We start from the raw sequence: 17,340 nt of genomic DNA, 5'->3' as shown, positions 1-17,340 counted from the left end.
CAGGTCCTTGTGCAAAGACAACCCCACGGATGGGTTTGCCCTTGCCCGAGGTGGGATTAATCCAAACAGTCTTTCCTAACATACCTCTCATGTGTACCACAGGGACCCTATCTCCATCCACTGTATGCAAGGATTCAGACTGGGCAGGACCAGCTCGATTGATGGACCCTCGGGTATTGACCATCCAGGTGGCCTTCGCTAAGTTCTGTTCCCAATTTTTGAAGGTCCCTCCACCAAGTGCCTTAAGGGTAGTTTTAAGCAGTCCATTGCAGCGTTCCACCTTCCCGGCAGCTGGTGCATGGTATGGGATATGATATATCCATTCGATTCCGTGTTCTCTGGCCCAAGTGCTTATGAGGCCATTCTTGAAATGAGTCCCGTTGTCTGACTCAATTCTCTCAGGGGTGCCATGTCTCCACAGGACCTGCTTTTCCAGGCCCAAGATGGTGTTCCGGGCAGTAGCATGAGGCACAGGGTAGGTCTCCAGCCATCCAGTGGTTGCTTCCACCATGGTGAGCACGTAGCGCTTGCCTTGGCGGGTTTGGGGAAGGGTGATGTAGTCAGTTTGCCAGGCTTCCCCATACCTATACTTTGACCATCGTCCGCCATACCACAGAGGCTTCACTCGCTTGGCCTGTTTGATCGCAGCACAGGTCTCGCAGTCATGGATAGCCTGGGAGATGCTGTCCATAGTAATGTCCACCCCTCGGTCACGAGCCCATCGATATGTTGCATCTCTCCCTTGATGACCAGAGGCATCATGAGCCCAACGAGCTAGGAACAATTCTCCTTTGTGCTGCCAGTCTAGATCAACCTGAGATACTTTCACCTTGGCAGCTCGATCCACCTGCTCGTTGTTGTGATGTTCTTCATTAGCCCGACTCTTGGGTACATGCGCATCCACGTGTCGAACCTTCACGGTCAGCCTTTCTACTCGGGTGGCGATGTCCTGCCAAATCTCAGCAGCCCAGATGGGTTTCCCTCTGCGCTGCCAGTTGGCCTTTCTCCAGCGGTCCACCCATCCCCACAGAGCATTAGCTACCATCCATGAGTCAGTGTAGAGATAGAGCCTTGGCCACTTCTCTCGTTCAGCAATATCCAAAGCCAGCTGGACAGCTTTAAGCTCTGCGACCTGACTCGATCCACCTTCTCCCTCGGTAGCCTGTGCAACTCGTCGTGTGGGGCTCCATACAGCAGCTTTCCATTTCCGGTTAGCACCTACAATTCGGCAGGAACCGTCGGTGAAAAAGGGCATATCGTCTCTCACTCTCTGGTAGCTCGTTATATGGTGGGGCTTCCTCGGCCCGTGTCACTTGCTCCTCCTCTTCTTCAGAGGATAATCCAAAGGTCTCACCTTCAGGCCAGTTTGTTATAATTTCCAGAATCCCAGGGCGATTCAGGTTTCCAATACGGGCGCGCTGCGTGATCAGGGCGATCCATTTGCTCCACGTGGTGTCGGTGGCGTGATGTGTGGTAGGAACCTTTCCCTTGAACATCCACCCCAGCACCGGTAGTCGAGGTGCCAGAAGCAGCTGTGCTTCAGTACCAATCACCTCTGAGGCAGCTTGGACTCCTTCATAGGCGGCTAAGATTTCCTTCTCTGTGGGAGTGTAGTTGGCTTCGGATCCTCTGTAGCTTCGGCTCCAGAATCCCAGTGGTCGTCCCCGAGTCTCACCCGGCACCTTCTGCCAAAGGCTCCATGACAGACCATGGCTCCCGGCTGCAGAGTAAAGCACATTCTTCACCTCTGATCCCGTCCTGACTGGGCCAAGGGCTACCGCATGAGCGATTTCCTGCTTGATCTGGGCGAAAGCTTGCTGCTGTTCTGGGCCCCAGTGGAAATCGTTCTTCTTGCGGGTGACCAGGTAGAGAGGGCTCACAATTTGGCTATACTCGGGAATGTGCATCCTCCAGAAACCTATGGCACCTAGGAAAGCTTGTGTTTCCTTCTTGTTGGTCGGTGGAGACATTGCAGTGATCTTATTGATGACTTCAGTGGGAATCTGACGCCGTCCATCTTGCCACTTCACTCCCAGGAACTGGATCTCTCGAGCAGGTCCCTTGACTTTGCTCCTCTTGATGGCGAAGCCGGCCTTCAGGAGAATCTGAATGATCTTCTCTCCCTTCTCAAAGACTTCTGTTGCGGTGTTTCCCCACACGATAATGTCGTCAATGTATTGCAGGTGTTCTGGAGCCTCACCCTTTTCCAGTGCAGCCTGGATCAGTCCATGGCAAATGGTGGGACTGTGCTTCCACCCCTGGGGCAGTCGGTTCCAGGTGTACTGCACGCCCCTCCAGGTGAAGGCAAACTGAGGCCTGCATTCTGCTGCCAGAGGAATGGAGAAAAAGGCATTTGCAATATCAATGGTCGCATACCATTTTGCTGCCTTGGATTCCAGCTCATACTGAAGCTCCAACATGTCTGGTACGGCAGCGCTCAGTGGTGGTGTGACTTCATTCAGGCCACGGTAATCCACTGTCAGTCTCCATTCTCCACTGGACTTACGCACGGGCCATATAGGGCTATTAAAGGGTGAACGAGCCTTGCTTACCACCCCTTGGCTCTCCAGCTCACGAATCATCTTATGGATGGGGACCACAGAGTCTCTGTCGGTGCGATATTGCCGACGGTGCACTGTTGCTCGGGCGATCGGCAGCTGTTGTTCTTCAACTTTCAGTAGTCCCACAGCAGAGGGGTCGTCTGAGAGTCCAGGCAAGGTACTCAGTTGTCTGATGCCTTCTGTCTCTAGAGCAGCTATGCCAAAAACCCAGCGGTATCCTCTTGGGTCTTTGAAATACCCATTTCTGAGATAGTCTATGCCCAAAATGCACGGGGCCTCTGGACCAGTCACAATGGGGTGTTTCTGCCATTCTTTCCCAGTTAGACTTACTTCAGCTTCCAGTACAGTCAGCTCCTGGGATCCTCCTGTCACCCCAGAAATGGAAATGGGTTCTGCTCCCACGTACCTTGATGGCATCAGAGTACACTGAGCACCGGTATCAACCAGAGCCGTATATCTTTGTGGGTCAGATGTTCCAGGCCATCGGATCCACACAGTCCAGTAGATCCGATTGTCCCTTTCCTCTACCTGGCTAGAGGCAGGGCCCCCCTATTCCTGGTCATGGCATACATTGCTCTCTTCTTGTAAATATGTTTCTGAGGTTCCTTCAAGAGGATCAGTCATATCGTCATTCCTGTACCGTCTGGAGTTCTGTGCACGAGAGACCGGAGCAACATTGATTCTAGATGGGCTCTTTGTGGTAGGTGTTTCTCTTTTCAGTTCACGTACCCGGGCTGCTAAGGAGGAGGTGGGTTTTCCATCCCACTTCCTCATGTCTTCTCCATGCTCCCGAAGAAAAGACCAGAGGTTACCTCGGGGTGTGTATCCTCTCTCCCTGGCTGGGGAGCGCCTGCTCCTAATGGCAGAGACTCTCATTGGCTCTGGCTGGATATGGTAAATTTCTTCCTTAAGTTCTTTTTTCAGTTTCTGATGGCCTTCTTCAATCAAGTTCCGGAGTTGCTCAGCCAGTCTTGTTTCCACAGACGAGACATGGGTACGAACTGGGGCAGTGACAGTGTCCTCGTAAATTCTTAGTTTATTAGCCAAGACACCTACCCTGTCCTCACCTTCCCTCCATTGCAGTGTTGCCAGGTAACGTGAGTACATCTCGGGTCCAAGCCGTGCAAATCTCAACCACATCCGTGATGTGCACTGGACACCATCTGGGTTTTTAGGAAATCTCTCATCTTCTGAAAAAATGATTTCCAACACAGCCAATTCCCTCAGGCATCGGATACCTTGTTCTATTGTGTTCCATTTTCCTTGGTGCACTTGGAGGTCTTCTTTACAAAGGTATCTATCCTTCACACTTGTTAGCAGTCGCTGCCAGAGGCTGAGAGGTTCTTGGCTTTTCCCAATCCCCTGGTCAATGACCACATCCCGGGACAACGATCCCAGTTGCCTGGCCTCACTTCCATCCAGAATGGTGTCATTGGCTGCAGCGTCCCAGATGCGGAGCAGCCAGGTCAGGATGGACTCATTGGTCTGGCGGGTGAATTCCCTTCGCAGGTCACGCAGCTCACCCAGAGATAGAGAGCGAGTGATGATTTCTGGCTCTGTCTCTTCTGCTGATTGTGAAGGTCCTGCTGCACCCTCATCAGTCACTATGCGGACTGATTTGGTCCTTGATTTCTTCTTCTGAACGGGGGCAACTGCTACTGGTTTAGGCTGTTCCGGTTCGGTGATGGTTTGTGTGGAGATGCTGATGGCACCCTTAGTCCCTTTCTCCTCTGTGACAGTCTGCGTAGATGTGGACACTGTTGCCTCACTTTTGGCTTCTTTCTCCTCTGTGACGGTCTGTGTAGATGAGGACACTGTTGCCTTGCCTTTGGTTCCTTTCACCTCTGTGACACTCTGTGTAGACACTGATATCGTTGCTCTGCTTCTTTTTCCCTCTTCCTCTTCCTTCAGAACACGCTGTATCACACCATGTAGTGTTTTGATTCTAAGCATGGTGCGGGCCGTGCAGAGAAGACAAAGCAGGACTAACAACAACATCATGCTGTCCTTGGCATCCAGAGGGTATTCCATATTTTCAAAAACTGCTGTGTCATGCCTGAAAAGCTGGAAAAAATCATTCTTCACCCCTCCCCACAGGGGCTGGGTGAGATTGTTGAGGCCCCAGATGTAGCATCCTAGACCAGAACAAGAAAACAAAAGTGGGTGTATATTCTGAATGATGTTCATTGCCTCAGAGTTTATCAAGCAATGGACATAATAGACTACTAAAGCAATTTTAGTACCATACCCTGGTCTACGCAGGAGCATTAAGACTGGCAGATAGTACCCCAGTTGTGGAAAAATATAGAGAGATAGATATAAGACACATGTAAGCATGTTGAGCATCATAGCGAACAGGTGTCTTCTTCAATACAAAATTGTAATTCTGACTTTTCTCAGGGCCTCGTGCCCCACGTTGGGCGCCAAAAAATGTAATAGTTTCAAGGCAAAACAAATGAGAGGCTCCAAGTCAGAGATACAATTTAATAGGAAAAAAAAAGAAAAAAAAGGAAAGAAAGTAAAATAAAATCAATGCAATAATACAAAAGACCACTGACAGAGTCAGAATACAACCTGAGCGTAGTGATGGAAGCAGTCCAGATGAGGTGGTCTTCCTGAAGCAGTGATCCTGTAGAAAAGTCTGGTAGCTCGGGTCCTCTGGGAATCCAGTGGGTAAGCGCCCCTCTGGTGTTCAGAGTCTCAGCTTATATCCAGGCTGGAATGCTTGGTTTCTCCCTCTGGGCGGAGCATCCCACAATGGGATGGTGAGTCATGTGATAAGGCCTGATGGGCCCATTAACAGGAGGTAGTCCAGGAGGGGGTTATCTGTGAGCTGTGTAGCAAAGGTGCTGATGGCCCATTAACAGAAGATAAGCCAGAGTGGAGGAGGCAGGGAGCACTGCCTCACCTGGTTTCAACAGTTCTTGAAGATGGTGATAGAATATACTTCAACCCAGGACAGTGGGAAGCTAGTTAAATTTCTCTTACCCAGTCTGTGTTTCAAGAGAATGGCAAAATCACCTTCAGCTCTCCTTTGTTCTTCTAAAATACTAAGAATGTGATTTTTTTTTTCCTCCTTACTTTTATTTTTTAGGAGTATGTCCCAGTCCAGTCTGGATCTGCTATCGATTTGACTCCTCACTATGCGAAGTATAGCAATCGTACGCAGCAGGCTATCTTATATATGAACCCTTACAAGATCAACCTTGAACTTATTTTGGAGTTGCTTGCATACTTAGGTACTTACAGTCCACTTCTCAATAAGTTTATGTACGTGGGGGTGTCCTTTGGACCTGTTTTCCGCTGCTTTCTATTGATAATGAAGTACTTGGACTTCATTCTCAACTGAAAGATCCTAAAGAGCATTAACCACAGGGCCAGGCATTCATTCTTTCCTGTTGTTATGTGAAGCTCTTTGCGATGCATGTTTGTTTTAACTTGCACTGTAATTTTGCAGATAGAAGTCCGCAGTTCAAGAATATTGAAGGTGCTGTGCTGATCTTTTTACCAGGCCTTGCTCATATCCAACAGCTGTATGATCTCATTTCAACTGACAGAAGATTTAACTTGCATGATAGGTAATGGAGATACTTTTTATGGAATTAATACTCTTAAGTTACAACCCAGCAAGCATATTCATTAAAGTTTGCTATTCTTGTAAAAGGCAAGTGAGAGTTATACCTCTGAGCTAATTGTGCTACAAATGTATTTTTACTGCAGTGGAAATGTACTTTTACTACTATAATTTAAAAGTTGTACAAGAACAAATGACAGATACTTAGGAATGGTGTGATAAATTTTCTTTCATTACTTTCGATTTTATTCTTCAACAAATTTACTTAATCAAAAGCACGTGGCTACTACTTTTCCGCTTCTTAGGGTGTGGAAGCTGCCATACCTGGGATACAGATTTCTGTGGCTAGCTGTTTACATGGAAGTGACTACTTCCTGAGAAGAGCTCCAGAGCATCTGAATCTACCAAGAGAAATGGCCTAGGGTTGTAGTGACAGATAATTTCAAATTTATTTTTTAGGTAATTAAAAGTTAGCAGCAAAACTGCGTAAAAGGCACAATTGCAGTCAAATGCTAAAAATTTGTTGATGAACTGAGATGTAAAGGTCTGGAGAGAGGGAAAGTACCAGTCTCTGTGGCTGTCTCCTCTCTGAAGGCCTTTATTACTCAGACTTAAAATTGCATGTATTTATAATGATCCTTGTCTTGGAAGCACAATTAAAAAAACTCGACTTTATGGACACCTATCTACCTTTATTGCTAGGCTGTTATGGTAAAGTAACCAGCAGTTCTGCAGTATTACTATTGTTCCTGCATTTTTACGGAATAGAACATTCCAGTGAACTAATTAGGTTGTTTTTTCTACGTACTGTAATAAAACAATGAAGCAGACTTTCATACCTGATCACACAACATTTTACTCTTTCAATTGTCTATTCTAGTTGCTTTCTCCAAATCTTGTCATTATGCTGTCTTATGTTTTACTCCATGTTATTTGATAAGTGTATATTTATTATTATAATTTCTTGTTCTAGGCACAGATTGATAGCTTTGCATTCTGTTCTTTCCACTCAAGATCAAGCAGCTGCGTTTACAGTACCTCCTCTTGGTGTTAGAAAGGTAAAATTTACAAAGTTCGCTACTGAAAAAAGATATTTTCTGTGGGTGCAACTCTGAATTTTTGCAATATCATACAGAATTACACCATAACTGGGTGTTCCTAGAATTTCCTCTCTGCAAAGAAGCAATTCTAATTTGGTGGTCTGTAATTGGTAGAAGCTATGCAATGAAAATCTCAACAGTATTGGACAAATTCTTAAATCTAAAATTTTTCAGTGAGCTTCCTTAATTATTACTTACCTGTATTTTACTATTGTTAAACAGTAATTGTGGCTTTTATCTAGGAAAAATACCATTTTATTTACTGCCAAATGTTGATTAAATGTTGATCAGTTTTGGCAGATACTAGCCAGTAATTTGTCATATTATTAAAAAAATTGGGTAAAAAATTTTAGCCAAACCTACTCCATAATACTAATTTAAAGGTTGAAACCTGTTAGATATTCCAGTTCTTCTATTTATATTGCTCTTTCCAGATTGTTTTGGCAACCAATATAGCAGAGACAGGTATCACAATACCAGATGTTGTCTTTGTAATTGATACCGGAAGAACAAAGGAAAATAGGTAAGAGTTTGATTTTCATCAATCATGCTGTGATGGATGTAAGTATTTGGAGGATAGAACTGCAAGAATTTGTAGTATCCTTTTTAAACTAGAGTTCTGGATGCAAAATGTGATGAGCTCATTTAACAGCTTGCAGTTTTGGGTACAGATTTGAGATGTATATTTGGAGTTTCAAATTGTGAAAAGAACAAGGGAAGTTCATAGATAATGGATGTAATGTATCAATAATTAATGATTAAAAACTGTTTTAAAAATAAGGAAGTATTATTATACTATTTCAGTTTTTAAAAGTTATATTTTGTTCACTTTAAGTATGAAAATCCCTACACAATGTGTTAGAATGATTCTGAATTGCCAGGGAGATGAAATAATAAAGCTTTCAGTTCCCATTTTTTATACTTTCACTGGTGAGTTGTATTCAAGGTTTTGTAATATACAGTTCCTCCCACATATGCTTGGTTTTCAAAATTAAATGTATTTTCAAATAATTGCTCATATTGTCAATATGCTGTTATATATACATGGAAATTGTAATTCAGAAGTCTGAATCTGCTTTATAATTTTTAAGGTATCATGAAAGTAGTCAGATGAGTTCCCTGGAAGAGACCTTTGTTAGTAAAGCTAGTGCTCTGCAGCGACAAGGAAGAGCTGGGCGTGTTAGGGATGGGTTCTGCTTCCGAATGTACACAAGAGACAGGTACTGTAAACCTAGCAGAATTCTGTAAGTCATGTAGAATACTATATTTTTTTTTTCTGTGAAAAACCAAGAATTCTTGTTGAAATTCACTTTATTTCACTTCATTCACAGAAAGATAAAACTGGAAAAAAACTCAATCAAAACAAGAATTTGAATATTGTATGTGTAAAGTGTTACAGTAATCTTTCACACTTTTTTAAAAGCTAATTTTATTTTTAATGTTTCTATAATGTGGTTTTTTTTTAATACTCATAATTAAAGGAAAAGTGCAGCACAAGGACTTGTAGAACATCAATTTTTTATAACACCTGCTTGGCTTACATCAAATGTACGCAAACCTTACCTCCTGAAGTTTGAATTTTTTATCAGACAAATCTGTCGGTTTCTGAGGAGGTAATCTTTATGCATAAGATATGGGGGCACTGCAGAGTTAGTTTCTGTTACGGCAGTGGAATAACCTTTTTCCTGCTTCTGTGAAAGCCTGAAGCAACTTTCAGCTGAGCAACAATTAAGATTGAAGTCTTTTGTTGTAACCAATGAAGTGTGCCTTTTAGTCCCATAGAAGACTTTTTAGTTTGAAAGCATTTTACAGACTTGTTTTGAAAATTGGAGTTTCCGGCCTCTTTCTCTCTGACTAAAATTTGTTTTTCAGTTTATTTTCCAAAAGACGTGTCTTAATTCAAAGTATGAATGGCTTACCCATGCCCCTCAAGAGAAAAGCTGCAAAGAATAACCATGTAAAAACCAGATTTACAGGTTTAATTCAAAGATTTAGTTGAATATAAATGTTTCTGTGTTTTTATGATGTTGCAGGTTTGAAAGTTTCATGGAATATTCTGTTCCAGAAATACTGCGTGTGCCTTTGGAGGAATTATGCCTTCATATTATGGTATGGTTTTAGGTTTTACAATTGCTAATCTTGTGTGGTGGGCTGACCATGGCTGGATGCTGGGTGGCCGCAAAGCTCCTCTATTGCTCTCCTCCTCAGGTGGATGGCAGAGAAAGTATGAAAGGCTCATAGCTAGAGAGATAAGGACACAGAGAGATGACTCACCAGTTACTGTCCCAGGCGAAACAGGCTTGATTTGTGGAAATCAATTAAATTTATAGGCAGTTAGGTTAATGAGAAGTAAAAACCACCCCTCTCTCCTGGGCTTAACTTTATTTCCCAGTTCCCTACCTCCTTTCCTGCATCAGCACAGGGAGATGGGGAACGGCAGTTTTGGTAAGTTTGGCACACATTGTTTGTGCTGGTGCATCCTTCTCAGAGGAAGGGAGGATTCCTTCCCCTGTGCCAGCTTGGGGTCCCTTCCAACGGAGACAGTTCTTTACAAGCTTCTGCAGTGTGAATCCTTCCCATAGGTTGCAGTTTTTCATGTCCTGCTCCAGTATGGGTCCCCCTCAGGGTCACAAGTTCTGCCAGTAAACCTGCTGCAGTGTGGGCTTGTCTCATGATGGTGCTACAGATCCTGCCAGGAGTCTGCTCCAGTGTGAGCTCTCCACAGGGTCACAGCCTCCTTCAGGTATCCACCTGCTTGAGAGTGGGCTCCACCATGGACCTCCATGAGCTGCAAGGGGGTCAGCCTTCCTCACCATGGGCTGCAGCACCTGGAGAACCTCCTCCCCTACTTTCTTCACTGATAATGGTGTTTTCAGAGTTGCTTTCACCTACCCTTCTCTGGCTGCAATTTGTTTCTATGCAATAACTTTTCCTGGAAGCATGACCACCATCACTGATTGCCTTGGCCTTGGCCAGCAGCAGGTCTGCCCTGGAGCTGCCTGGCATTGGCTGGATGTGAGGGAAGCTGCTCTCAGCTGCTCACCCAACTCACCCATGCAGGCCCTACTACCTAAACCTGGCCACACAAGCCCAATGCACCTTGTTAGCTGAGAATACTATGCCTGCCTGTGGAGGAATTATGCCTTCATACTGTTGCCTATTTTGGAATGATTGACCCTAGTAGCTGAAAAAGCTTGTTTTATAACAGACCCGATCCAATGCATTTCACTAGTGGGGCTTCTCACAAAGGTCAGGGAGTAACCCAGCACTTGATTGCTGCAAAATATGAGCATGTTCAGTGGGAATAGTGTACTGTATGATTCCAGTTTTCCTCAGACTGACAGTTTGAAACTCTGTTAAATAGCCTTCTAATTGATTTCTGTTTAAGGAAACAATTCCATTACCTCTCACCATGTCTTAAGTGAGTAGTATGTGCATGGGAAAACTAGCAACCTGGCAAATTAGTGCTGGGTTGAACGGGATCCCATCAGGATTGAATCTCCTGCTCATTAGTGATCACTGGTAACACATGTCTCTGAACAGTGGTCATGCCCTCTGAAGCCCTTCGAAACAATGAAGTTTTTTTGACCTAATGTGGGGCACATCAGCCTTCTGGGAAGCAAGGTGCTTCTTTGGTGGAGAGGAAATGTGAACTTCTGATGAAAGATCAGCTTTCCAGTTTTCTGTGTAGCTGTTAGAGAACATTTTTATAATAAATTTTTATATTGAAATGTATGTCCCTTTACTTCACAGAAATGCAGTCTTGGCTCTCCTGAAGATTTTCTTTCCAGAGCATTAGATCCACCACAGCAGCAAGTAATTGGTAATGCAATGAACCTGTTGAGGAAGATTGGCGCTTGTCAGTTAAACGAGCCCAAGCTAACTCCATTGGGCCAGCACCTTGCAGCCCTTCCTGTTAATGTAAAGATTGGCAAAATGCTTATATTTGGTGCTATATTTGGCTGCTTGGATCCTGTGGTGAGTAAAAAAAATCATACTTTAAAAGTACAGAAATTGTTAATTCTTTGCAATTAATCTGATTTCTTGTGATGTGGTATTTTGAAAAGGTGATACAAGTTAAAATGTTTACTTTAAGGTGAGGGCAGCCAAACATCATGGAGGGGAATAATATAAGTGTTCTTTATGGTTGGACTCAATGATCTTAAAGGTCTTTTCCAACTTAAAATGGTTCTAAGATTCTAAACTCCAAGATACTCTCTACAGTGGATAATCAGGCTTGGTCTCCAAGTCTGACCATGGTGATCCCAGGGAATCTGACATTTAAGAAAATGTCCTCATACATGTGGGTTAGGCAGTCTGGATTACCCCACAGTTTGTGGGCAAGAACATAATCAAAGTTACTGCAAATTGGTAGGTAATTTATTAAGACTCTGGCATAGTTTACATTTTCACCTAATCTTTTTAATTCACTGCAAATTAGAAGAAAACATGAGTATATTAGTTCCTTGAAAGTGAAAGTTAAATTTCTTGATATGTCCTGTTAATGTGGTATAACCTAAAGAAGTTGATTAATCTGACCTTCATTGCACTGTCATTTGGCGAAACATTTCATGTGAGTTTTGGGATGTTTTTTATGCTTGCGTATAAGGCACTATGTAAGCAGTGGCTTTATATAAGCAGGTGCTGAATTCTGTGTAGGAAATTCTTATGGTGCTGAGTTTTCCTTGAAACTTAATAGAAGATAAACTATAATTAAATATTATCTACTCTTGGAGTACAAGAAGTAGTGATTCTCTGGTGCAAGAAATCAGGCATGGAAAACAACAGATGGGTGTGAGTGGAGACCTGCTGATTCAACTCAAAGGCAAAAAAGCATACGCACAACCAGTGCAGAAGCAAGGACAGGTGTTCTGGGAAGACTATAGGAATGCAGTGTAGTTGCATAGGGATGTGGTGAAGAAGGCCATGGGAAAGATGGAGCTGAACATGGCAAGGAGCACAAAGACAAATAAGAAGGGGTTATACAGCTATGTCAGCCAGAAAAGGAAGGTCAAAGAAAATGTACTCCAGTTGATAAACTGGTAAAAACAGATGAGGAGAAGGCTGAGGTACTCAATGTTTTTTTGCCTTAGTCATCCATGGCAGCCTGTCTTTTTTTAAAAAAGGTAGAAAAGAGGGGCCTTGGGAACTACTAACCTGTCATCTTCAATTCTATACCTGGGAATATCATGGAACAGATCCTTTTAGGAGTATGCTGTGGCACTTGGAGGACAAGGGAGGTGGTTCAAGACACCAGCAGAAGCTTAACCAAGGGCAAGTCCTGCTTAACCAACCCAGTGGCTGCCTGTGGTGGGGAGACCACATCATTGGACAGTAGAAAGGCTACATGCTCATTTATCTGGACTTCTGCAAAGCCTTTACCATGGTCTGCCACCAAAACTGGAGAGTGATGGATTGAGAGGGTCAGCTATTAGATGGATAAGAAAGTGCTTGTACAGTCCCATCCTGAGGGTGGTGGTTAATGGCTCAGAGTCCCAATGGACATCAGTGATGAGTGATGCCTTCAGAAGTCTATACTAGGACCAGGGTTATTTAATATCTATATCAGTGACATAGATGGAGGGGTTGAGTGCACCTTCAGCAGATTTGCAGGTGACTCCAAGCTGAGAGGTGCTGTTGACGCGTCTGAAGGATGAGATGCCATCAAGAGTGATCTGGAGAAGTGGGCAGATGTGGAGCTCACAAGGCGAAGTACTTGTGCTGCACCAGGGTCAGGACAACCCCAGATATCAGCACAGGCTGGGCATGAACAGACCCAGAGCAGCCCTGCCCAGAAGGACTTGGGAGTGCTGGTGGGTGAGAGGCTGGACATGCCCCAGCCATGGGCACTGACGGCCCAGAGAGCAAAACGTGTCCTGGTCTGCATCCAGAGCAGTGTGGGCAGGAGGGCCAGGGAGGGGATTCTTCCCCTCTGCTGTGCCTTCATGAGAAGGCTTACCACTAACCTGTAGTGCTGGATCCAGCTCTGGTAGCTCCAACACAAGAATGATGTGGAGTAAGTCTTGCTGGAGTGAGTCCAGAGTTTATCACAAAGATGATCAGAGAGGATAGGAGTACCTCTCATTTGAGGAGACGGAGAGAACTGGGTTTGTTCAGCCTGGCGAAAAGGCTCCAGCATGGCCTAATGGCAGCTTTTCAGTATCTGAAGGGCATTGAAGAGAAGCTTCTTAAAGGGGCATATGGTAGCAGGACAAGAGGGAATGGATTTGAACTGAAAGAGGGTTTGGTTTGATTCAATATTAGGAAGAAGTTCTTTACTGTGAGGTGGTGAGGCTCTGGAGCAGGTTGCCCAGAGAAGTTGTGGATGTCCCATTGCTGGAAGTGTTCACGGCCAGGTTGGGTGGAGCTTTGAGCAACCTGGTTTGGTTGAAGGTGTCCCTGCCTATAGCAGGGTCTTGAAACTAGATGACCTTTAAGGTCCCTTGCAACCCAAGCCTGTAATTGTAAGATAATGATAAAAGAAAATTTAAGGCTATCTGTTTTATAAACCTGTGAGGTTATAACAAAATACTTTTAAGTGATGTGTACTTTATAATTGCAGGCAACTTTGGCTGCTGTTATGACAGAAAAATCCCCATTTACTACGCCTATTGGTCGAAGAGATGAAGCAGATCTTGCAAAATCATCTCTTGCTATGGCAGTTTCAGACCATATAACAATCTACAATGCTTATCTGGGGTAAGTGATAATTCTCTTGTGCTCATAACTAGTAGCGGACAACAAGTTATGCAGTTATGTAAAAGAATCAGTAATTTCTCTTGAACTGCTTTCACTTCAAGTTTTTTCTGTTCAGAGTATCAATAGATGAAGTACTGTAACACAAATTGATAGCTTGCTTAGTGTTTTGTTCTTCAACTCCTTTTAACTTTGCTTGCACACGTGCAGAGGTTTACGGTGTCAGTTTATCCTAGTGTTTAAAGTATTTTCTTTGCTGGTTTTGGTATTTTGACCAGAATATTTTGTATTTGGTAAAGCACAAGTGTATAAAATGACATACAGGTTTTTTCCTCTTTAGGGTATTACCACTAAGTCTGAGTTTTGTTTCGACTGTCAAGACAGACAGAAATGTATGGTGTCTGAGAATAAATCACCTTATGTTTTTGTTACTATCTGTCAAACCTGTGTTGCAGGCATGTTCTCTGGAGTGTCCTTAGACCAGCGACATTCCTCTTCATTAATACAACTTACTTTAGAGTGGAGAATGCTTACCAAAACACATTATTCTTTTTTAATTTAGTGCCTCTTCTGTTGTTACAGTTGTGATTACAGTCTTGTTACAGGCTTTCTTCTTGCTGTAGTAAGATACTATTTTTTCTTTAGGTGGAAAAGAGCTCGACAGGAAGGGGGGTATCGTGCTGAAATAATTTATTGCAGAAGGAATTTTCTTAATAGAACTTCACTGTTAACTCTGGAGGTAAAACATATCATTATGCTCTGCGCTCATTTGTTAAAATTTCCCTCTGAAAGTGTCATTCCTTTTCAAAGAGATGATATATCACAGTTACTATTTAGACAAGATAAAAGCAAGTGGAATTTCAGGGACTGATGAACTGCACGCTCTCAATTGAGGTAGCTGTGTCTGTATTTGAGTTTTGATGTGCACGCTTTGGTAAGCAGCTTTGTAGTCACTGCCACTGGAGAAGCTAGGCCTTACTTTCATCAGAGAATCAAAACTCAATGAATTAAAGTATTTGTTATTCTTGATGTCAAGTAACATGTCTAGTAACAGTTAATTTGAAAGATGAGCCACAAACTTGCATAAATGGCCTCTTATTTTTTGTGAGAAAAATGTTTTAATTGATCTTTCATTTTAAGTTTGGGTGACTGAGTACTTCTAAGCAGAACTGGATCTTTGATGCAAATGTATCTTTTCATTTTAACTGCAGGTAGAGATTTAGTATTTGCAGCATGTATATTTCTACATGTCTAATCCTATATCCCAGATACCAGATTGTTAAAAATAATGTTTTTTGCATAGAAATAGCTAGGCTGCAGAAAGTGGAAGTGGTTGTTGTAGTAAGGGACTTTACCCTGGAGAGCCTGAATAATTCAGGTGAAGTGCCTTTTGTTGCTGCTGAAGCGTAGTATGTAACTTTTTAAATTAAAAACTTTACTAATACCATCCTAATTTCAGGATGTGAAGCAAGAACTCATGAGGGTGGTCAGAGCAGCAGGCTTCACAGCACCTTCAACACAATGTGGATGGGATGGAAATGGAGCCACACAATCCCTGTCTCTCAGTGAAATAGCTCTTCTAAAAGCTGTGTTGACTGCAGGGCTGTATGACAACGTAGGAAAAATACTGTATACAAAGTCTGTGGATATTACAGAGAAGCTGGCTTGCACGGTAGAAACTGCTCAGGGTAAAGCACAAGTTCATCCTTCTTCTGTAAATCGAGACTTGCAGACGTATGGATGGCTGCTTTACCAGGAGAAGGTAAGTCTAAGAATGTAGTGAGTGTAGCTAGTAGTTTGTGTAAAGGTGGAGTTCTGCCTCTAATGTGCTTCAAACTAGTGTATGTTATTTAATACCCAATTGTGTTATCTAAGAGTCTCTTCTTATCTAATGATCCTAAAGTCCATAAAAGCAAGTCAACTGAGCACTGAAGAAAAAAAAAGGTGAAGCGGCAGATCCTGAACAAATCTGTTCCTGGTGAAACTGGTAGCTATAAATGGAAGGAATTTTCTGTGAATCATTTAACTTAATAGTTTCATTGATTTTTTAAAATACAGTCTTGTTGATTTAATAACACTTTACACAGTAATATGTAGTAGTAACTTTTCACTGTTCCAAAGTTTTGAAACTTAGTACTGACATATCCCAGTAATAACCAATTATGTAGTAGACTGCTGAACTTTCTAAGTAAATTGCATTTTTTGTTTTCACTTCTTTTCTCTTCAGTTGAAAATCTTGTCAGCTATTTGCTATGTTGCTTAATGGCCAAATTTACTGTAGAAAAGCAGGAAGTATTATACTTTTTAATGCATGTAAAGTGATAGTATTTTTTAAGAGCTGAAAATATTTCCTGGCCCCCAAGAGCATCATAGTGTTATGACAAGCCAGCAGCTAAGGTAGGTAAGTTATTCCATAAACAGTGGGGCAAACAGAGCCTGCTCTTTTGTGTGAAGATGCAGTCTTTCTATGTCCATTCTTCCCGCTACAACTCCTTCCACCCTATTTTGTCTTTATTGGAGATGTTCCAAAGCCAGAAGCAGCACGAGATGAGCCCCATAGTTCATGCAGTGTATGTAGCTGTGTGTACCACATTTATGCATATGCGTATGTGGATGTAGATAAACTGATAAAACAACTGTTCCCAAGAAGAATGTGTAATTAAAGAGCTTTGCCTGCCTTTTGCTTCAGTAGTGTTATTATTTTAAGTGTTGCTTCTATGAACACCTCTGGGTTAACATTACCTCTCCATTTGAGCTTTAAGAAGATAACTGTGGCTTTAGCTAACTTCTAGCATACAAGCTTGTCACTTAGTGGTGAGTTATTTTATGTTGTGGAAGGCAGACAAATAGCTATTGATTGTGTGCAATAACTGTTCTGGTCATATCTTTTTAAGGGAAAAAAGAAGTGTGTTTTTTGCTTGTAGAAGTAGCAGTCAAATTTAGTGTTACAGATGTTATGTGGTTTGGGATTTTTTGTTGCTGTTTTTAATTGTTTGTGTTTGTTTATATGCAGGTGAGGTATGCCAAGGTGTATTTGAGAGAAACTACTTTAATATCCCCCTTTCCCATTTTGCTTTTTGGTGGGGATATAGAAGTCCAGCATCGCGAGCGTCTCCTGACAGTTGATGGTTGGATCCATTTTCAGGTGCATTGGAGTCATAACTGAACTGCCTTTTGTGATTCCATGAGCTTCTGTATTACATAGCTGATACGTTAGCTTGATTCAGACCACTGTATATGGGAGATGGAGACAAGAGGGAGAAAAAGGGGAGAGAATTAAACATAATGATGGGAATATTTATATACATGTAATGAAATCTTAGTCACACTCAAAAGAATAGACTTGTTATATGTGGTTTGCAACAAATCAGTTCCCTGTCTCTTCAAGAAGGAAGTGTTCTTTCAGAAA

At 42.8% G+C, this 17,340-nt stretch overlaps 1 protein-coding gene across 3 annotated transcripts in view; it reads left to right on the top strand.

Annotated features, from left to right (window-relative positions):
- Positions 1-17,340, top strand: part of DHX29 (DExH-box helicase 29) — a 35,837-nt gene that overhangs the window by 14,202 nt on the left and 4,295 nt on the right. For 2 of the 3 annotated variants that reach the window (XM_066181151.1, XM_066181153.1), the window contains 11 exons: positions 5,656-5,800; positions 6,019-6,139; positions 7,109-7,193; positions 7,670-7,758; positions 8,327-8,455; positions 9,269-9,344; positions 10,989-11,213; positions 13,798-13,934; positions 14,577-14,670; positions 15,391-15,693; positions 16,945-17,076. In XM_066181151.1, coding sequence (XP_066037248.1) covers positions 5,656-5,800; positions 6,019-6,139; positions 7,109-7,193; positions 7,670-7,758; positions 8,327-8,455; positions 9,269-9,344; positions 10,989-11,213; positions 13,798-13,934; positions 14,577-14,670; positions 15,391-15,693; positions 16,945-17,076 — 1,536 coding nt within the window. The remainder of the gene's footprint in view (positions 1-5,655; positions 5,801-6,018; positions 6,140-7,108; positions 7,194-7,669; positions 7,759-8,326; positions 8,456-9,268; positions 9,345-10,988; positions 11,214-13,797; positions 13,935-14,576; positions 14,671-15,390; positions 15,694-16,944; positions 17,077-17,340) is intronic. The other variant, XM_066181152.1, reaches the window with a different exon arrangement.

The sequence above is a fragment of the Chamaea fasciata genome, unplaced genomic scaffold (assembly GCF_029207755.1).
Source record: "Chamaea fasciata isolate MVZ Bird 193981 ecotype frontalis unplaced genomic scaffold, bChaFas1.0.hap1 SCAF_4, whole genome shotgun sequence".
Classification (NCBI taxonomy): domain Eukaryota; kingdom Metazoa; phylum Chordata; class Aves; order Passeriformes; family Sylviidae; genus Chamaea; species Chamaea fasciata.
The sequence above is the reverse complement of the archived record's forward strand: the minus strand, read 5'-3'. Positions and strand labels throughout refer to the sequence as shown.